Here is a 20,502-nt window from a genome sequence, read left to right as displayed (position 1 = left end):
AGAACATGTATTGAGATGCTTTCCAGGGTGCTGTTCCTTTGGAACAGCACCCTGGAAAGCATCTTAATAGCATCTTAAGCATCTCAATACATTCATATATTAATTATATCAATTTAGTTTTAGACATTTTTCAAGTTAAACACGTCTTTTTAAACGTCAAGCCTAATACAAAAAATATTTAGCCAACAATACAAATACACAACCAATACTCAATAAGTCAATTTCTTTGCGTGTTGGCACAATTAATATAATATCATAACGCAATCAAACCCCCACCACATTCCGCATGGCCTTGAGTCTTTGACAAATTCCCACGCGTGAACGCGCGGTCGTAGCGCTGGTTAGCGAGCAAGCACCGCGTGACCGCGCACGCACAGCACACGTACTCGATGTGTCTGCTGCCGCTGTCGAGTATAAGCTGGCTGTCGCGAGCCGTACCACTGCCACTCCTCTGACTCACACACAGAGGCAAGTGTGTGTGTGGGTGGGTGTATCCAGCAGCAGGTCGGGCAAATCCTGCAGCGTTTTGGATTATTTTTTTAAATAATTTGTTTTAAATATATACATATATATAAAACACCGACATTATGTTGTGGACGGCGAGTCAAGTCTTAAGGAAATTCTCCACCTCGTCCGTGAGTAACGTTTATTTTGCTGCACCAAAGAATGAATGAAAAAAATCGACCGTTTCATAGTAAACGCATGCCCGTTTGGCGGTGACATGACGGTGACTGAACCCGGGCTCGACCCTCATTACGGATCAGTGAGTCACAGTTCACGTCGAGGTTGTCACCCGGTCACCCTGCTGCCATATTTTCCAGCAAACGGAGCGAATGACGGCGTAACAGTCTGCCACGTTCCTTGTCGGCTCGCCCGCCTCTATCTCCTCCCCTCTCTCCCGGTAGCTACTGTACAATCTCGTGGACGAGTTGCATCAGCATGTGAGCTCCGCACTGTACGCCAGGGATGAGCCCGCGAGACGTGCACAGCCTGTCCATTCATTCCTACCGTCCCCCCGGCAGGGTGCTGCCTTGCTCGGATGCATCATAGGTCGCCGTGCTAAAATGCAACGTAACCGCTTCCTCGAGCGGCTCGACACCTGACGGGACCGATCAGAGGAGCAGAGTAACCCGAACCGTCCCGTCCTGAGCACATGAGCGCTGCAGTCAGGCGCGCTTGAGTCTTCCCCCTGCGGGTCGGAGCGGGTCTCTGCCGGCCAGTAGCTTTCCTCAGCCGGCTGTAGCCAGAGAGTGCACGGCTATCGGGCCTGGGACTGTGCTGCCCTCGGTCTTTCACTTCTTGCTGTTTACAGGCCAATTCATGAGTTGATCATTGGGTAGAGAGGAAAACACTATTTAGGTAATTGGTTCGTTAGTCAAGTCATTTTGTCAAACGTATGGATTGGCAGTTTGTTTTCTTCTCTAATTTCAATATTTGTAGTTACATATTAAGAACCTAATAACTTTTGGACAGTTGGTCAGATACAGCAAGACATCTGAAGACGTATTTGGTAGACTAAACATCAGTTGATTCATTTAAAAAAAGAGATCAATAATACATATCCAGTGTTTCATAACATTTCGAATAAATAGATAGATACGTGTAGTAATTGTTTACTGTTTGTTTAAAACTTCACCCAGATAAGGAGGCAAAGTCCTGCCCCTTCCACGAGACCAGTGCTTCTCAAACTTTTTCCGTTACGCCCACTTTGGAGGAAGAACAATGTTCATGCCCTGCCACCTCAACACAATTGTAACAGAATTTGTTTCGAAATAATAAAAAAACTTTATGTGACTTCTCCAGCTGTGATTTTTCACACAATACAAACAATTGCAGATTTCTCCCTGAGACAAAAACAAATACAATGTCACTTTGTTGGAACAATGCAAATAAAGTTTATCTGTTTTGCAGTGAATATCTTTAAGATAGTAATATAGATAATAATAAAGTGGAACCTGTGAAAAACTAAACACAACTTCAACTATTTGTCAATAAAGAGTTTTACTGAGTTTTTTCACTGCGTAACTTTTTAAAACAACAATAACGTGCAACCCGTGCAAAACAAAACATAATTAGTGCAGATATACTGCAGAAGACCTTTAGTCCAAAGGCAAAAGGATGGATAACTTTGAAAAATATTATAAGTTCCCCAACTTTACATTGTTGTATTTTAAAGAATAGTTAAAAAAAATACAATAGATGACTTGTGGGCCCCTTTGGCCTCTCTGGTGCTCAAGGGGCACTCTCCTGCAGTTGCCTGCTGTCAAGGTCGCCTTTGCATTGGGTTTTCCATTGCCCGTTCCATGACATCCCCGGAGCTCAGCAAGAGTGTTGAAAGTCCTCTACTGAGGCCAAGCTCTATGTACACAGACGTGTATGTGCAGTACGGTGGATTGAGCCAGGCTGAAGCTGAAACTAACGTGTCTGTGTTTGCTCTCTTTCAGAATTACTACCAGAATAAGCTTAAGCTCGCTATAATAGGCCAGAGCCAATTCGGACAGGAGGTGTACAGCAACCTGAGGAAGCAGGGTCACAAGGTGGTGGGCGTGTTCACGGTCCCTGACAAGGATGGCAAGGCCGACCCCCTGGGTGAGTCACCTCGCTTGGTGTCATTTCACATCTAGTTGCACTAAATACATTGGAGAAAATAGTGCTTTTTAGTGGGATTTGAAAACCCAAACCATCTGCAGGAAACAACCTAAAAATACCAGGTTCATTGAGTAGAAAGGGAATAAATATTTGTCAGATAAAGTTGGTGTTCGGAATGTTCATAAGATAAAATAACACTTATAATTTGACAATGAGAAATAAATAAAACCCAACAGAGTAAGTGTGTATTGGGTTTGGTTCAAAATCACAAGACGGAAAATCTTGGGCCCCCGAACATCCGGGTCTTCCATGGGTCATCACAGGCTCTGTGCCGTGGCTGAGGTGGATGCCTGTCGACTCAGCAGTGCTCCTGGACAAAGACGTGCCTTTACCCCGCGTTAGCTGTGGGGTAGTGGCTCCATTGTCTGTGTGTGTGTTAACCCGAACTCTGGAGAGAGGCCCCGCGTGGCCCCGAGATGCAGCTCTGACGAGAAACGTCTACAGTCCAGGCCGCATATGATGCAATCGTTCCAGGAAGCGGCATCCCCGGAAGCTACCGGCTGCCTCTTGAATCCTGGCTCTCCATATACGCTCTGAAGTTTATTCTTTAACTGTTTATAGAAGGTTTCCATTGCTGACCTTTCCAAATCTAAATCTAAAGATCGGACTAAAAAACGGTTTTAATTGAACACATTTTAATAATATATTAATAAAGTTCCTTTGGGGATAATTTGCAGTTAGAAAATAAAACAAATTGCAGTATATCACAATAGCTTAATGGACCTCATTGCAATATTGTAAAAGGTTCAAATGCAACAGTTTGTTGTGATAATCTGAAGTCAGGCTTGATGTCATCGGCTTTTCTTGTTGGTTGCATTAAGGACAAAAGAAGAAGATGGTCTAAAACCGAACAAAAAGCATTGCAGGTGAAACGGAAAAGACGGTTCAGAAAAGGTCCTTACCTCCAAATGCATTGCAAGTTTGAGCAATTACATATCGTTAAAATGAGCTGAAGGATGAAATGGAGCTAGACCAGTAAATCTGCTGGGCTTAATTCTCCGGTCCACTTAATTTCGGTCTTCTGAACGGTATCAGTAAACGCACTTCTTTTCTTTCAGCGGTGGCGGCAGAGAAGGATGGGACGCCGGTGTTCAAGTTTCCCCGGTGGCGGGTCAAGGGGAAGCCCATCCCAGAGGTTGTGGAAGCCTACAAGGCAGTGGGCGCCGAGCTCAACGTCATGCCCTTCTGCTCTCAGTTCATCCCCATGAACGTCATCGACGACCCCAAGCACGGCTCCATCATCTACCACCCCTCCATCCTGCCCCTGCACAGAGGAGCTTCAGCCATCAACTGGTGAGGAGGAGAGGGGCTAGTGGGGCACATTCTTCTCAGGAGAAACCTTGGTTCACATCCTCTTTCAGGTTAAAAGGATGTCATTGCTCTGACTTTGCTCTTGGCTCATTGCCCGCATGGATTCACAGCAGTAAAGGAATAACAACAGTGACGGCCAAATTCCTCACAGTAACCGACAAAAACAAGGTGTGGAGATAATCAGTTAAGCAGCCATAAATGAAGGGCTAGGACAGCAGTCACATTCTGTTGGCGGCAACTGGCCAGAAGAAACGACAGTATTAAATTACAAAAGACAGCCTGCATGAGAGACTTACAACATTGGCAGTCGGTCAGTTAAAGATGCTTTGTCTATTATGTGGCAAGTGGTAGTTGCAGCTCATTAACAGAATAAATAGATGAGATTTTTATGATTTGTGTCATGCACATTACTATGTTCATCGAGCATGGGCTTACAAGACTCAGAAAATCCGCCCAAGTTAAGCCCAGAGAGCAGCGCGTTAGCAAAAGTAGGAGTGACTACGGTTGAACCACATCAGGTGTGGCGGTGATTAGCACAGGGTCTGTGCGGCGCTGTGTGTTTATCTGGTTTCATATTTGGTCTGGCTGTCCCTTTTTCTTTTTTTGCCACAGGGACTTTTTTTTGTTGATTGGGCAGCTCTTTCTCAGCCTCTCCCACCTGCAGCAGGTGAACACCCCCCATGGGCTGGTAATTATAGTCTGACTGATAACCTATCTTTGAATGTTTGTGTCTCTCCTCAACACAGACAAACGTAAGATCTACTGATTGATTTAACAGATTTGTGCTATGCTTAAGCAGGTAAAACATTAAACATATGCAGAAGGGCGAGTAATAGGAAGCCAATAATTTAAAATGTATTGTTTTTTATATTTGCCATCATGTACCAAATAACAGAACTGTAGTCATTTGGAAGAAAAAAACACCCAAAATAACCATCCCAAAGAGTGGTTCTTTATCATTGCCATGTATTAAACCCATCCTTGATAAAGGAGCAGTGAGCTGCCCTGTGAGGCGCCCGGGGAGCAACCAGGGGTTAGGTGTCTTGCTCGGAGACACTTCGATGTGTGAACTATGGGGGGGACTATAGATCGAACCGGCTACCTTTTGGTAACAGGACGACCACTGAGCTACAGAAACCAGAAGTAGTTCTGGAAAAGCAACTTTTGATTTCAGACAGCATGGGGGAGAGCGCAACATTGAAGGTGCGTGTCGTGTCTCAAAGAGACGGAGCTTCACACAGAATGCTTTCATGTGTGCATGAAGTTGTTGTACTACCTGGTCTTTGCCTTGCAGGCTTTTGTTCAGTGTGTTGAGATGATAAGTAAGATCGACTAGAAATGCAAAGTCTGCCAACCACACTCACGTAGCTCACGGAGAGGTTGGTCCTCTTTTAAAAGGTGGCAAAAATATGATTGTGGAGCTAGCAGGCTAGCTGCCAGTTGCTTGACTTTCTCTCCATTATATTTTTAGAATCTGCTTCGGGCCAATAAAAAAATGGGCTGTAGTTTGGACACTCCTGGTCTAAATGGTTCAGTTTTAAGAATGTTAAAGGGGAGACTAACAGAACGAAGAAGTAACGGTTTATTTATCTAATTTAAATGAAATGTTTAATTTATAGAACGCAATCCTTGCTGAGTTCAGTACACTCGGGGGGATCTGTTGTTGTTGTTGCCTGTGGTGGCTAATGTTGGCTAGTTTGAGCTAACTTCAGATAGATATTGTGTTGTCTAATTGTAACTTGTATCACTGAGTGAAGGTGTCGGCCGGAGGAGTCTTTTTCTACACTAACTTCACTTTTAAGCGGTAACTGTCACTTGTGGCAACAGTTGCCGCTGGTTAGCAAATGCTTCACGAGCTAGCGTCGTCTGCAATGTTTTTTTGTTCTTTTTTTCTTCACAACAGCTAAAAGGCTAGGAGTTCACAGGTCACAGGCCGTCTGTGTTGCAGGTCAGAGAGGAGGGGGAGCAGTTTGCTGCTATCTGTCTGTTAAAACCAGTTCTGTTTGACCCTCAACTCCTCGCTAGCTGGTTTTCTTATCTCTCTGCGAGCCAGACTGTTCTCCACCCTTTCTAGCTCTCTCTTCCTGTTATCACGGCGGGTAAATAAATAGGTTCCGCTATCTTTTAATTTGTTTAAACACAAGTTTTCCATCTGTCCACCACACATGACTGTTTAGTGGTTGAGTAATTTAGGTCATAAAGAATACATTGACAAATGGTGAAATGTACTTCTTTTTTCTTTACCAGAGTGTCTGTCCGTTGTGAATGAAGCTAAAGCCAGGAGGTGGTGTGGGTAACGGCGAGCTTAGCTCTGGCCAAAGTAAATGCAATAAATAAAGAAATGCACATAACTCCCTGTAAAACCATAATTTGTCATTTACATTTTTGTAAGAATTGGGCAAATGAGAGAACTCGTTAATTAATGATGGTACTAGGTAGGTGTGTTTGTTTTGTTTGTTTTCGGACAGAGAAAGGCCCTGCTTAGTCTTTATGCTAAGCTACACTAATTATTCAATATCTGCCCCGTCTGTCAGTTACAACCACTGCTGTAATGTTTGATTGAATTAACAGCCAATAAAATATGTCTTGCAAAAAGTGTGAATGACTGTAATCATGAGAGGTCCTTCAGTCCTAAAGGAGCACAAATAGCATCAGGTTGATGGGTTCAGCAGTATGTAATGAGCCTCGCACAGACACACACACACAGACATGCACACACAGATGATGAGCAGAACTAATGAGTCTGCATTTCAAATGTCAAATAGGGAAAAGTGAAATGTGTTGTAGATATGTCATCCGCCCAGTTTTTAAACTTTATTCATTTCCCGGACATGGCATGCCTGGACCTTATCCCAACATGCATTTGGTGAGACGCTAACACATTTGCAGTCTTTGGAAAAAACTGATGGAAAAGTAACTTGAGTCTCACTAATTACAGCAGAGATATGTCTTTCATATTTTGGCCTCCAACTATCTATAAATTAAACTAATCTAAAATCACTTTCCATGAGCCTTAAAAAACTATGCTTTTATTGAATTGCCCAGTGTCTGATTCCCTCCAGGTGCAGTTAGCTTTTATCTTTTCTTTCTGATTGCTCCATCTTGTCAGGTTTATGGTCCACTTCACATCCTATATCTCAGACCATTACCGCAGCGCTCCAAGGTTGTGTTATTGTTCTGTGTGTCACCAGGACCCTGATCCATGGCGATAAGAAAGCTGGATTCACAGTATTCTGGGCTGACGACGGTCTGGACACTGGCCCGATCCTGCTGCAGAAGGAGTGTGCCGTGGAGCCCAACGACACCGTGGACGCCCTCTATAACCGCTTCCTCTACCCAGAGGGCATCAAGGCCATGGTAATCACCTGGAATTCAATCATTCACATACGCTACTCCCTCTGATCACATGAGTGAAATCAAGGATATATTATAAGTATCCATTTATATAGAACCCTTTTTTTCAACTTGAGTAATCAGTCAACATAGTGAAACGACACAGACTGATCTCCCTGTCTCCTGGTGCAGGTGGAGTCGGTGCAGCTCATTGCTGACGGGAAGGCCGCTCGGATTCCCCAGAAAGAGGAAGGAGCGACCTACGAGGGCATTCAGAAGAAGTCCAACTCCAAGGTGAGAGGCCTATCTTCAGACAGCAGCCCCACACGTCAGATAGATAAGTGTTAAAGCGCTTTGAGTGGTCGGAAGACTAGAAAAGCGCTATACAAGTACGGATCCATTTACCATTTACGTGAGTCTGATCTGAGTTCTTTAATGTGCCGTTTTCATTCGTTCAGTCTGGAGCAGCAGCATGGCCTTTGCTGGGCAAAGGGAGCCTCCCAACCGGATATCAAATAACGAACACCGAAGCGTGTGCGTGTAATGTGCAGATGGTTTTTAACAGCTGGTTCTGTTTTGGATGTGTCTCCCCGAGCTTCATGACGCTAACGAGTGTCTTATCAAATCTTTTTTTTAAATTATTTTGGTCTCTTTTATTTACCAACAGTTCTTGATGGAAAATGTTGAGGTTCTCGTTTTAAGGGAGAACGTGTAGCGTTCTCCCTCAAGCCCCTTAAGTGCTGTAAGGGGTCGTGGGTTAACTGCATGTCACACTTTATTTAATAAGGCTTTCATTGTTTAGTTTTTTCATTTCACACATTTATCTTTGTTTAAATACTTTCACAGAATGATGCATGTAATGAAAAAGAAATGCAGTTGGAGAGCACAACATTGAACATGTTTTTCTTTTTTTAAGTTTCCATTTGACGGGCCCCAAACAAGCAGAAGTGTTAAGTTTGAGTAGCTGGCTGATGTTGCTCTTACAAAAGTGAAAGGTTGAGGTGTGGCTGATCCTAGCTGCTTTCTGATTTGCCTCCTGGAGCCACGTCTGTTGGCAGTGAATCTAGATGTGCTATTCTTAGTTTCTGACTTTTTTTTTTTTTCTTTCCCCCAGCATGGGTGAACCACGTGTCGCCCAGCGAGTGGCGACCAGCTGCTGGGCTTCCCTCTCATTCTCAGAAGTGTGAGTGACCCGGTCTGGAAAAGAATCTGACCCGTCAGCATGTCTCTCTCTGTCCCTGCAGGTCAACCTGGCCCAACCGGCCGAGGCGATCCACAACTGGATCCGCGGCCATGACAAAGTCCCCGGTGCCTGGACCGTCGTTGATGGTCAGGTGCGTTTCCCTGGAACGCAAACAAGCAAAGACACACACACCACACACACACACACACACACACACACACACACACACACACACACACACACACACACACACACACACACACACACAAGGTGGATATTTCGTAACATAAACATATTTGTCGAGTCCTGGGGCTGTTTCAATGTGGGCTGACATGGTGTGCATTCAAAGAATGGTTTCAACAAACCAGGCTTTCAGACATCTTTACTTTTCATAGCATTGACATTTGACATCTATTTACATCTTGTTTACATAATGTTTTTCTGGCATAACGGAGCTGAGCAAGAATAAAATAACTCAAAGAATAATGAAAGAAATAAGAAAAAAAAGGGATGTCACACAAAGCAGTCGCAATTACAAGACCAAGTTGCCTATAAGCGTTTGGGCAGTACAGAACCAATGGTTTTACTCAAAACATACATTTGATATTAGGTCCTCATTGGCCCAGACATCAGTCTTTGGGCCTTGTTCTGTGCCCATATCGTCCAGGAGACTCGCATCTTCTCAGATGAGAAAGGTTTGTCAAGTAAAAACCAATTAACAACTGTTACACTTTATTTTTATTTTTTTATTAGACTAAACAAATGTGACACAATGTGGCCATCGGAGACCTTTAGAGGGGCTGGTAGGCGGATGGCCTTCATAATGGAGCTAGGTTAGCTGTCTCTCCGTTCATCGTGCTAAGCTAACTGCCGCAAGTTTCGTATTTAGTGAATCAATTTCCTCTGAACTCTTGGTAAAAAAGCGACAGCTCTCAAAGTGTCAAAGTATTCCTTCAATAGGTTGGCTGGTGAAAACCCTTGAAGAATCTCACAGTCCCACATACAATGAAAAGGACGTTACAATAATGAAGTTTTACTCGTCTTCGCTTCCTGAACTCGTAGGACTAAATGTGAGTTCATCAAACATCTGATCAACATCCTCCCTGTTTGTTCTCCCTCAGTCTGTGACCCTGTACGGCTCGTCCATGCTGGGGGGGTCTGCACCCGCCGGTCAGCTCCTGGAGATTGAGGGGGCGTCCCAGCCCGGCTTGGTAACCAAGAACGGCCTTGTGCTGTATGGAAGTGATGGCAAAGCCGTGAGTGTGTTCGTCACCTTGTCGCAGTACAAAACAAACATTCCGAGCATACGAAGGCAGCTTACGTCTCCCGCCTCCATTGGCTGTGGATCGGATGCACTCCAGACACAGTTAAACGCAGCTGGAGGTGTGTGTGTGTGTGTGTGTTAGATCTATTATCCATTCTGTGTTTGGTCCCCAGCTCCTGGTGAAGAACCTGCAGTTCGAAGACGGGAAGATGATCCCTGCCTCTAAATACTTCTCCTCTGGAGAAAGCTCCAGCGTGGAGCTGACCGATGATGAAAAGAAGATGGCGGAGGAGATCAGGGCAAGTTCCAGGCGGGCAGACTGTGTTTTAGCTGATTGTGGGCCGAGCGGGAGCTTCCGCTTCTCTTGAATGTGTCTTGGTTTTAAGATGACCTAATGGTCTGACTAACGATGCTTTCATTCATCACAGAACATCTGGAAGAGCATCCTCAGCAATGTCCCAGCCATTGAAGACACAACAGACTTCTTCAAGTGCGGAGCCGCCTCCATGGATGTGGTCAGGTGAGGGAGGAGGCCGGTGCAGCGAGTTCACTCGTTGGTTCAGAACGGAGTTAGAAATCCGGCTTCAAGTTCGTCGTCTTTTAATCAAGTAAATCCCAAAAGAGGCCAGTGTGACATGAACTAATTCTGATCTGAATAATCTCCTGACTTCAGAATATGGGGAAGAAAAGATTTTGTTCTTTAAAAAAAATAAAAATGTCACCTGTGAAAACGGATTTAAAAAAAAGTCTTCTCCAAGCATCTAAACATAAGATACATCTATTGTGCGCTGGAAGGCACCTCTTGTGGACAGAATTTGTCTTACGACAACACTTGGATAAAAAAAACAGGGATTTATTAATTTTGTATCGTGCCTAACTTCAGCCAATCATAACCAAATCAGATTTGCAATGATCCCAGTTCAGAATGAGTCCAAATATTTCAGTTTTTAAACCACACCAAAGGCCAGAATGTGGCCCTCAGGTAGGGTTTGTTTTTAGCCCTGCAGATTGACGGATAAAGCTCGTTGTCGCGTAAGCAGTTGATCAGCATTTATTCATAAACGAGCATGTGAAACATTAGCATGATGGGTCGAGTAGGATGTGAGAGCAGCTGTGGACAGACGGACAGGTGCACACTGCTGAACACATGAAACCCTCCAGAGATTAAAAAAAAAAAAAAAAGGAATAGAAAAAAAAAGTGTAAAGTTTTAAATGCAAATAATAAAGTCAGAATCAGAGTCAAAATTACTGTAATGGAAAAAATACTGCACTTCCAATGTGCATTTGTACTTCTTTGCTGGACGTTCGTCGTCCTGCAGACTTGTTCCTTCCTGCGCAGGAATAAATACTCAGGTGGTTGTTCATCTCTTTATTTCAAACATCTCATCCAAAGCTTGTGAATAGGAGTTACAAATCATTCCACCACATTGCAGCTCGAGCCCCATGAGTTATTCTAAACCCTTTACGACCCTAAAGAAAGAGAGACTCCTGCCTCTGAGCGAGCGCTGTCGCCTGTTGTGTGCAGGCTGGTGGAGGAGGTGAAGCAGAAGTGCGCCGGTGTCCAGCTGCAGAGCGAGGACGTGTACATGGCCACCACCTTCCAGGACTTCATCCAGATGTTTGTCCGCAAGCTGAGAGGGGAGGACCAGGAGGAGGAGCTGGTCATCGACTATGTGAGTCCCTCACTTTCATGTCTCGGTGAGCCCAAACCGAGCAGTGCTGATTTCTAGTCCAAAGTGGGGTCCTTTTATTTGTTGAGCCTCCAAACAATCTCTGATTGTTGCACTGCTGCCGTTGTATTTTTTTTCCAGGCAACGAAAGAAGTAAACAACATGACCGTGAAGATGCCGAACCAGTGTTTCATCAATGGAAAGTTTGAGGACGCAGAAAACGGCAAGGTCTACGAAACCATCAACCCCACCGACGGATCAGTGAGTCACTGTCATGCAAACACACATACACACACACACACACACACACACACACACACACACACACACACACATGGAAGGTCTTGATGTCGTATTGGACCGTGTGTGACCATTGCATCCTTCCTCAGGTGATCTGCAAGGTGTCCTACGCCTCGGTGGGGGATGTGGACCGGGCGGTGGCGGCTGCCAAAGAAGCCTTTGACAGCGGCCCCTGGGGCCGGATGAACCCCAGAGACAGAGGGAGTGTGCTTTACAAGTGAGTAGCTCAGCCTAGAGGCCTGCAGTGGGACTGCGCACAGGTCTGCTCTGTAAATAACACGTCCTGTCTTCTGCTTTGTGTGGAAAAAACAAAAAGGAAAATTTATTATGAATTTTTTACCTGTCTGTCATATAAAAACTCCCTGATCCACTGAATGTGTGATGGTGCCGTGTGTTTCCCCCAGAAGTCCAAGACTTGGATGAGTCCAGGAAGTGTAAATAAAAGAGCCTATTTGCAGTTCACATCTGTTCAATTTCAAATCAGGAAGTCTTTTTGAAAGTCATTTGAAAGGTGAAGGCGACGCACCACATTAAACTTCATGAGCCCTCGTCAAGAGCAAACCGAGAATGTTTGGAAGTCTTTTGCTTACTCTGAGAGTTAAACCTCTCAGTCATTTTCCTGATGGAACTAAACAATATCACGGGGACGGCAATAAATAGAGTCCGGAGAGGTTTAGTTAGAATCACCATCTATGGGGATACACAACATGTTCTACCGTTTTTCATCTTTTTAAAATGTCAAAGTGTTTTACAAATACATGTTTTGTGATATTGCTTATATATATATATATATATATATATATATATATATATATATATATATATATATATATATATATATATTAACTTTAAGTCTGCCAAGAGAACGATTGTGCTATAAAAATGCATTCCTCCCCAGGCTGGCAGACCTGATGGAGGAACACCAGGAGGAGTTGGCCACCATCGAGTCCATAGACTCTGGAGCTGTGTACACGCTGGCGCTCAAGACCCACGTGGGCATGTCCATCCAGACCTTCCGATACTTCGCCGGCTGGTGCGACAAGATCCATGTAGGGTTTAACATTTGAGCGCACACACACACACACACATGCTGCAGTTTTAACGGATCGTGACCCCAGAAGCCTATCTATATATCTATATATCTCGGTTTCTCTGTTGCAGGGCAAGACGATCCCCATCAACCAGGCCCGGCCCAACCGCAACCTGACCTTCACCAGGAGAGAGCCTCTGGGGTAAAAGCTCTGGGGTTTTAGCCAACGCTTCCTGCCACGTTGTCACTGACTGTTTTTTTTTAACTGGGTGTGTCCTTTACCCCGCCTCAGGGTGTGTGCCATCATCATCCCGTGGAACTATCCGCTCATGATGCTGGCGTGGAAGAGCGCCGCCTGCCTCGCAGCGGGGAACACGCTCGTTCTCAAACCTGCGCAGGTGAACTCTCGTATTAGTCCTAAAATATTCGTGGCTTTTGAGATGAATCTGCGTGAATGATGAATGGGATGAAGGTCGGAGGGACCCGGTGAGTGTCTCATACATTGTCCCCAATATTTACAGGTCACTCCGTTGACGGCGCTGAAGTTTGCAGAGCTCTCGGTAAAAGCCGGCATTCCAAAGGGAGTCATAAACATTTTGCCGGGCTCAGGTAACACACACAAACAAACACACACACAAACAGGATCCGCGTAGTCTGTTTTCTGTTCTAACCACCTGTGGGTTTGACCTTGAGGTCATTAGGTGAGTTAGAAATCATGAGTCAACAGCGCAAATCATATTTGGGGGCTGCTAAAACTAGTCACTAACAAATGCATGGTTTACTCCTGTTCGAGTAACATTTGATTAAAAAAATTCAGGGACCAGTTTTGGAAAATAATTGAGCACAAATGTATGAAACGATACATTTGCAGGCCCCCTTTTTTGAAGATTTACATCTTCATAAGGAACCCATGGGTTGAGAGCTGAGGGCCACAGACATGGGAGGGAAGTGAGGAAGTATGGAGGGACGGACTCGTTGACAAAAGGAGTAATCCAGTAACCGCTCCGTCCTCCAGGTGGTATGGTGGGGCAGCGTCTGTCCGACCACCCGGACGTCCGCAAGCTGGGCTTCACTGGCTCCACGCCCATCGGCAAACAGATCATGAAGAGGTATCAGCGGACACACTCGGCGCTCTGTCGACTAAACCGTGTGGTGAAACTTCATGCCCCTTCTCTCCTTGTCTTGTGACTTCCCGTTGCAGCTGTGCGCTCAGCAACCTGAAGAAGGTTTCTCTGGAGCTGGGGGGGAAGTCGCCCCTCATCATCTTCGCTGACTGTGACATGGACAAGGCTGTTCGCATGGTGAGAAAAATACAGCGAGAGAAAGAGAGAGAGAGATCGTTCTTATCAGGCTAACGTGGTAAAAACCCACGGTGTTAGTTCCCCCCAAAAAGGTTTTATTTTATACAAACTTTTGGTTCCAGAGATTCTAAATGTGAGGATTTGTTGTTTTGTACGATTTAAATTGGATATGTTTGGCTTCAGGATTGTTGTTCGAACAAAACAACAAAGTTCATTTTTTGCTATTTCTTCAGAGACTATTTTATTTATCTAAGAGAGAACGATAAGGAATACAATAACACATAAATCAATAATACAAATATTCACAAATCAAAGCCGTACACTAAGTCGGTCAATGCTTGTGTGATTGTTATAAAAGAAAGACTAATTCATTCATTCATTGTATTTTAATAGTTAAAGAAGGCTCTAGTTGAAGTGCCTCATCTTCTCATCGCCGTGTGTGTGTGTGTGTGTGTGTGTGCGTGTGTGCGTGTGTGTGTGTGTGTGTGTGTGTGTGTGTGTCTGCTCGCTGCTCCACAGGGCATGAGCTCGGTGTATTTCAACAAGGGGGAGAACTGCATCGCTGCCGGACGTCTGTTCGTGGAGGAGTCCGTTCACGATGACTTCATCAGCCGAGTGGTACGCATGTTTTGCACTTCCGGTTCCCTCATGTCGAAGTCAGTTTCATATTAAATAGGTTTTTGGTTGGATGAATGAAATAAGGTATTTGATTAACGCAAACTGAAGAGATTTGTATGTTTTGTTCTACGACATAAAATATGTCCGTAAATATCCCTCTCGAGAATTAAGAGTTCTTTTCAAAAAGCTTTTTGCTGAGGGAACCAGTGCGATGGTAAAAATGCGTGATCCCTACAGCCCTCTAACTACATTAAAGGGGTATTTCCATATAGTTAGGGGACAGACTCCTGCACTTCCCATACTGCAAATTTATATTAAAGAATTGAGGAACGGCATCATGAATCGCTCCACCCTTTCCAACCTCTCAGGTGGCAGAGCTGAAGAAGATGAAGATTGGAGACCCACTGGATCGCTCCACAGACCACGGCCCACAGAACCACAAGGCCCACATGGACAAGCTGCTGGAGTACTGCGAGGTCGGACTGAAGGAGGGAGCGACGCTGGTGTACGGAGGGAAGCAGGTGGACAGACCAGGTAGAATACACACCGAGCCTCGCTGAGTGCAACAGCTTCAGAGCCAATGGGACATTTTACAGCGATCACAGATGCTTTTATTTGACGTACCTGCACAAGCCTGTTCCCTGTTCTTTCATCCAACCTGCCTTTTAAAAGATTCTTTAGTGTAAGTGCAGATTAATAACAGGGTGCAACTAATAACTGGATTCATTACAGAATATATGCATTATAGTAATTATTACCTCAGTTTTGTTTAAATGTTGCTTTCCTATTGTTTGGTTTTAGCATCAGTAAAACAAGCTAGCACAAAATTGCCATGGTTAGATATGCTAAATTTGGATATATGTTATTTATGCTTTCAAGGGTAGTGTGTGGGAAACGCTTAGTGAGCTAGCGTTAGCGAAGAGCACTATTACCATATCAGTTGTGTATGAACCTTGGTCTAAACCAACAAGTGAATGAGACCAACGTCTGCGTCTTCCTGCCGTGGACGTTACAATACAACTTGAGGGAAATATCGGTGCTCAGCCGAAAGAAGGAAGTTAGCTGATGTCATTTTGAAAAGGGCTTTTATCAAAGTTATAAATGATACGTTTTTTTTGTTTCTTCTTTCAGCTACTTCGTCTTGTTTTTGGTGCTCTCTGGAGAAGCGTTAGCATTATTGTTAATGTTAGCTAATTAGCTAATCCTGGTCATTTCCGTTTAGGTTTCTTCATGGAGCCCACAGTGTTCACTAACGTAGAGGACCACATGTTCATTGCCAAAGAGGAGTCCTTCGGCCCCGTCATGGTGGTTTCCAAATTCAAAGATGGGTGAGTCATCAAAAAGGCTTCTTGCTGGAGTTGCTGGCTTGCTATTCGAGTCGCTAACCTGTTTTCTCTGTACCTCCTGTGAACCACAGTGATGTGGACGGCGTGCTCCAGAGAGCCAACGACACAGAGTACGGCCTGGCCTCGGGCGTGTTCACCCGCGACATCAACAAGGCCATGTACGTGAGCGAGCGGCTCGACGCCGGGACGGTATTTGTCAACACCTACAATAAGACCGACGTGGCTTCACCTTTTGGGGGCTTCAAACAGTCCGGTTTTGGCAAAGACCTCGGTGAGTAAAGACATGAATGTCATGGCATGGCATTGGTCTTTTGGCGGAAGATTAGAGTCACTTTATTTTCTTTTGTTTATTTTTTTTCACTTCAGTTAAACATTTGTGTCGTTGCTATATTGACTGAGATAAAGAGGGAGAGGGGGAGGGAGGGGATCAGATCAGATCAGGGGATCAGACCAGGTCACTAGTTTTCATTTCAACTGGACCTATGGAGACAATTATTAATTAATTAAGGAAGTAATTATTACATAGTATTATTATATTCACTTGGTAACTTCAACATAATGACTTAGAATATTTTAACTTTTACGTGTCTAAAACTGCCCGAAAAATGCGGCGCAAGAAAGGAGCGCACGCCACACCACAGGAAAACAGGTTTGTGGGCAACCCGTTTCCAGCGAGGTGTCTCGCTGTGATCAACTGGACCTTTCTCTTCATCACATTGGCAGCGTTGGCCTTTTATATTTTTCAACGTACACGTCATCGATTTGGTGTAAACTTGATCAAAGAGAGGGATTGGATTTAATCACAGCTCAGACCAGTGGTTGTCCCCCGAGGAGATAAAAAGGCTCATTATTTCTGGATTTTTGACATACAGGATACTTCAACCTCTTTGGGGCCTCTTAAAAATCAATCAATGAAAATCTGACAAAGAAAAATCCCTGTGTGGTTAAAGTGTTCTCTACTCAATTCAGTGATCATTGATTTCACTGTGGTCCACAGGAGAGGATGCTCTCATGGAATACCTCAAGACCAAAGCAGTGACTGTGGAGTACTGAGGCACAGACTCTCCCGACGAACTCTGACCCACATCTGAACAGGGAGGGACTCTCTGTCTGCTCCAGTCAGACATCCAGCTTCATTCAGCTGTGTGTGTGTGTGTGTGTGTGTGTGTGTGTGTGTGTGTGTGTGTGTGTGTGTGTGGTATGAATGAGAGCCACAGTTTGGACAATGTGCCTGTCTGTGTAAAAAATAATAATATTAATAATAATCACATCATGGTTCTGACCATTGTCACGGTTTCGGGCTCAATGAGAGTGTGTTTTACGTTAAAACACCCTTTTCAACCTGAAACCAATCATCTTCAATAATGCTGATCCGTTTTATTGAAAGTTAGAAAATCATCTGAAATCAGGCTTTTCTCATTCACTGCCTTCGTCATTCCTTTCATATCTCTCTTTGTTTCCTTTTAAACAGCATTTGTTCTGTTCATACCAGAAAATACACCAGATTCTCAGTTTATGGATACAACCCATCATATAAATGTGAATGTTGAATATTTGTTCAGCTGCCCATGAGTTGAGTTTTCATCATTGACAGGATGGGGAAACAGGATTCGGGTCAAAAAGTCAGAGTTTCATTTGAATCGTTAATCCACTTGTTAATTTGTTGAAATAGTCTTAACTTAAGGTCAATTTACTAGGTTTTTTTTTTACTTGGAGGTTTTCAACTGGGAGACTGGTTGTGATTTTGTCGTCTGAATCTAACTCAAGGTCATTTAAAGCCCACGCATGATGCTTTTTCAAAACCTAATTAAGTGGTTTGGTTGCTTAAACCTAACTTTTGTTTTTAAACAAAATGCTGTCCGGAAAGAAAAAAGTTATTTTAAGTGACGTAAAAATAAGAACAATTCGTATCCCTTTACATAAAATCATTAGATTGCATTTTGTGACTATTTCACATTGAGACTGTGTTGATAGTTCTCATCAACAGATCTTTGTTCAATGCAATGAAAAGCTTGGGAAGGAGCCAGTCAGTCAGCCTCGAGTCAAAGGACGTCTTAACGGTGTTGTGTAGGATTTAGTGGACTTCAGTGGTTACTCGCCCCTTCCTTTCTGAGTGTGTCAGAACTACGGTGGCCTTCAGGTAAAATACAAATGTGACCGTCTCTCTCGAGCCGGTCGGTTTATCCATTCTGGGCTTCTGTAGAGACACAGAGACATGTAGATAAAAAGAGCTCATTCTAAGATAACAAAGCCACAATTATTAGTTTCAGGTGATTAAACACTCATGAAAACATAGTTATGAATATTCTATTCTGTTTCTGCTAATAGATCCCCCTCTGGATAGCTGCAACGACAAGCTTTTCAGGGGTTGTTACTGTCTACTGTTTCATTAGACAATTATTTTTAAGGCAAAGAATGAACATCCACACTCATTAATAACTAACTGGTGGCAGTGAAAGAAGGGATTGTTGACATGTTTTGTTCTGTATTGATTATTAAAGTCTTAATGAGGACAGCTACAGTAGGTAGATTCATCCTATGTATACAAATTCTGGGACTTGGAACTTGATGCTCTCAGGCCTGTTTCAGATGTGTTGTGGATGGTTGTCCTTTATTTTGAAATCTGAACTTTGGGTCAGAAATATTTTTCTTCAGTATTTCATTGTCACAACGTCAAGCTATTTTTTTTTCACCCCTCCTGCACACTTGAGATGTTTAAATCATGTCTGCTCCCACATCACTTTAGACATTCAGTCTCCTCCCTTTGGTAAATTTGACCTTTTTTTTGTAAATATTTTTTTAAAATGGAAGGCAAAGGATTTGATATATTTTTGTCAGACGGAGGAAGACTTTTAAAACACTATTATATTCGTTAGACACACCAGCTAGAAGTTTTTTTAATACAAGGGATCATGTACAGCGGGCGTATGACACGGCTGCTTATTAAAGAAATCAATAATTTAACTCTTTTATTGCTTTAATATTGCTTCCAAAAAAAACAGTCCTCTCGCTGTGCACTTGGGTCAGAACTGCATCCACAGATGTGTCTGCTATTCAAAAATACTAGACCACAGAAAGCTCTAAATTTGACCAATCAGAATTGAGTATTCAACAAAGCTGTGTGTGGGCATCGCTACGGTGACAGTCGTGAAATGAGTTTTCTTTCTGTCCCACATCATCAGTAGAGGCAGCAAGGGCTAAGAAGCAAGTGCTTTTTCTTTCTTTTCTTCAACCTTTGTGAAAGAGGTGCGATCTGTCTCCTTAATAAACAACATGTCTTCAGCCAGTTATGTCATACAACGGTCAATAAAGTTTGATTTGAATTTGACTGTGTAATGCTGCTGTGACTCACAAAACATGCAAACATTGTGCTGTCCCGACTGTGCTGCTTCCATCATTATTTAGAGTGTGTTTCTGGAACGTATGTTGGAAGTACACAAAATATCAAACACCTCCTCGTATTGGCCAGAGTAAAATGATGTTTTATTGCTTATGTATTGAACTTCTCATTCAATAGCATTGTACCCGTGGGTTATTCAAGGTATTGAAAAGCAGTTCATTGTATATTCTCAAATAAGGCCTTCAATGTGTTTTGTAGTGTGATCGGAGATCTTGCCGGGGGAAGAGGAGAGGAGGAGGGGGGAGAGGAGGAAGGCAAGACCTCTTTACCTAAAACGGTGGCACTCCGTCAACTATTATCTCAGTGATTCCGGAGGAAATAACAATCCTCATCCGACATGAGTATGATGTTTTTGGTCTTTTATCTCGCCCCGGGCTAAATCTTTATAGGATTTTTGAAATTTCGAGTTAAGTTAAGTTTTGTTGAGGGTGTTTTACAGCTGTGTGCTGCCAGGTCCCCAGAGTGGGCTGTAACTTGTCCCAACCCATATAGCGAGTGCGTGCATCGTCTACACCTCATCATGATACTAACACTGCACAGTTTTCACCGAAAGAGACTTACCTTAAGTCTCTTCGGTAGATTCAGTCGTCACTTCTGTATCTCACGGTTGGTCGACAGGGAAAGAGGGTTACATTGTTCTGAAGAACCAGAACTTTATTTGGTGTCAGTCACTCACTCAATCGTGAGGCTGAGATTTTTTATTTTGCGCTCCAATCACTTACAATAATTTCAACTCAATGAAACAGTGCTCAGTGTGAAAAGTAAAAGTGAAATAAATCTAAGTTCAGAGTTGGTTGAAAACCAACACCAAACATGCATTTTCTCCCCTCTTTTAAACACCAAAGAACATAAATCATGCTGTCCTCAGGACGTCCCAAGAGGAGGGCTTACCACCTTATTTGGTCTTATGACAAATACACATCACTTAGACAAAGGAAAAACATATAATACTTATCACCTTAAAAAGAGTATATTTCACAGCAACTTATAACGTTCTATGCATTTTATATGGTCGAATCACAATCCACACTTGAATTAAAGACCAAACAGTATATAATTTCATTCATTGATCATAAAAAAAAAGATTATACTTAAAA

At 43.5% G+C, this 20,502-nt stretch overlaps 1 protein-coding gene across 1 annotated transcript; it reads left to right on the top strand.

The window, feature by feature from the left end:
• Positions 1–423: 423 nt before the first annotated feature.
• On the top strand, positions 424–19,333 carry aldh1l2 (aldehyde dehydrogenase 1 family, member L2). Its single transcript, XM_068586500.1, has 23 exons — positions 424–635; positions 2,445–2,589; positions 3,708–3,942; positions 7,152–7,317; positions 7,486–7,587; positions 8,538–8,627; positions 9,598–9,732; positions 9,914–10,039; positions 10,169–10,260; positions 11,266–11,413; positions 11,552–11,671; positions 11,800–11,927; positions 12,609–12,759; positions 12,872–12,942; positions 13,033–13,138; positions 13,262–13,349; positions 13,756–13,849; positions 13,942–14,041; positions 14,561–14,659; positions 15,028–15,193; positions 15,882–15,987; positions 16,077–16,276; positions 17,003–19,333. Exons 1-23 carry the CDS (start codon positions 588–590, stop codon positions 17,056–17,058), a joined length of 2,772 nt encoding a protein of 923 aa, XP_068442601.1. The 5' UTR covers positions 424–587; the 3' UTR covers positions 17,059–19,333.
• Positions 19,334–20,502: the final 1,169 nt, after the last annotated feature.

Source organism: Clinocottus analis, unplaced genomic scaffold (genome assembly GCF_023055335.1).
Source record: "Clinocottus analis isolate CAN_PGR_092001 unplaced genomic scaffold, fCliAna1.0.p SCAF_20, whole genome shotgun sequence".
NCBI classification, from domain to species: Eukaryota; Metazoa; Chordata; class Actinopteri; order Perciformes; family Cottidae; genus Clinocottus; species Clinocottus analis.
Note: the sequence above shows the minus strand (reverse complement) of the source record. Positions and strands in the feature narration are given on the sequence as shown.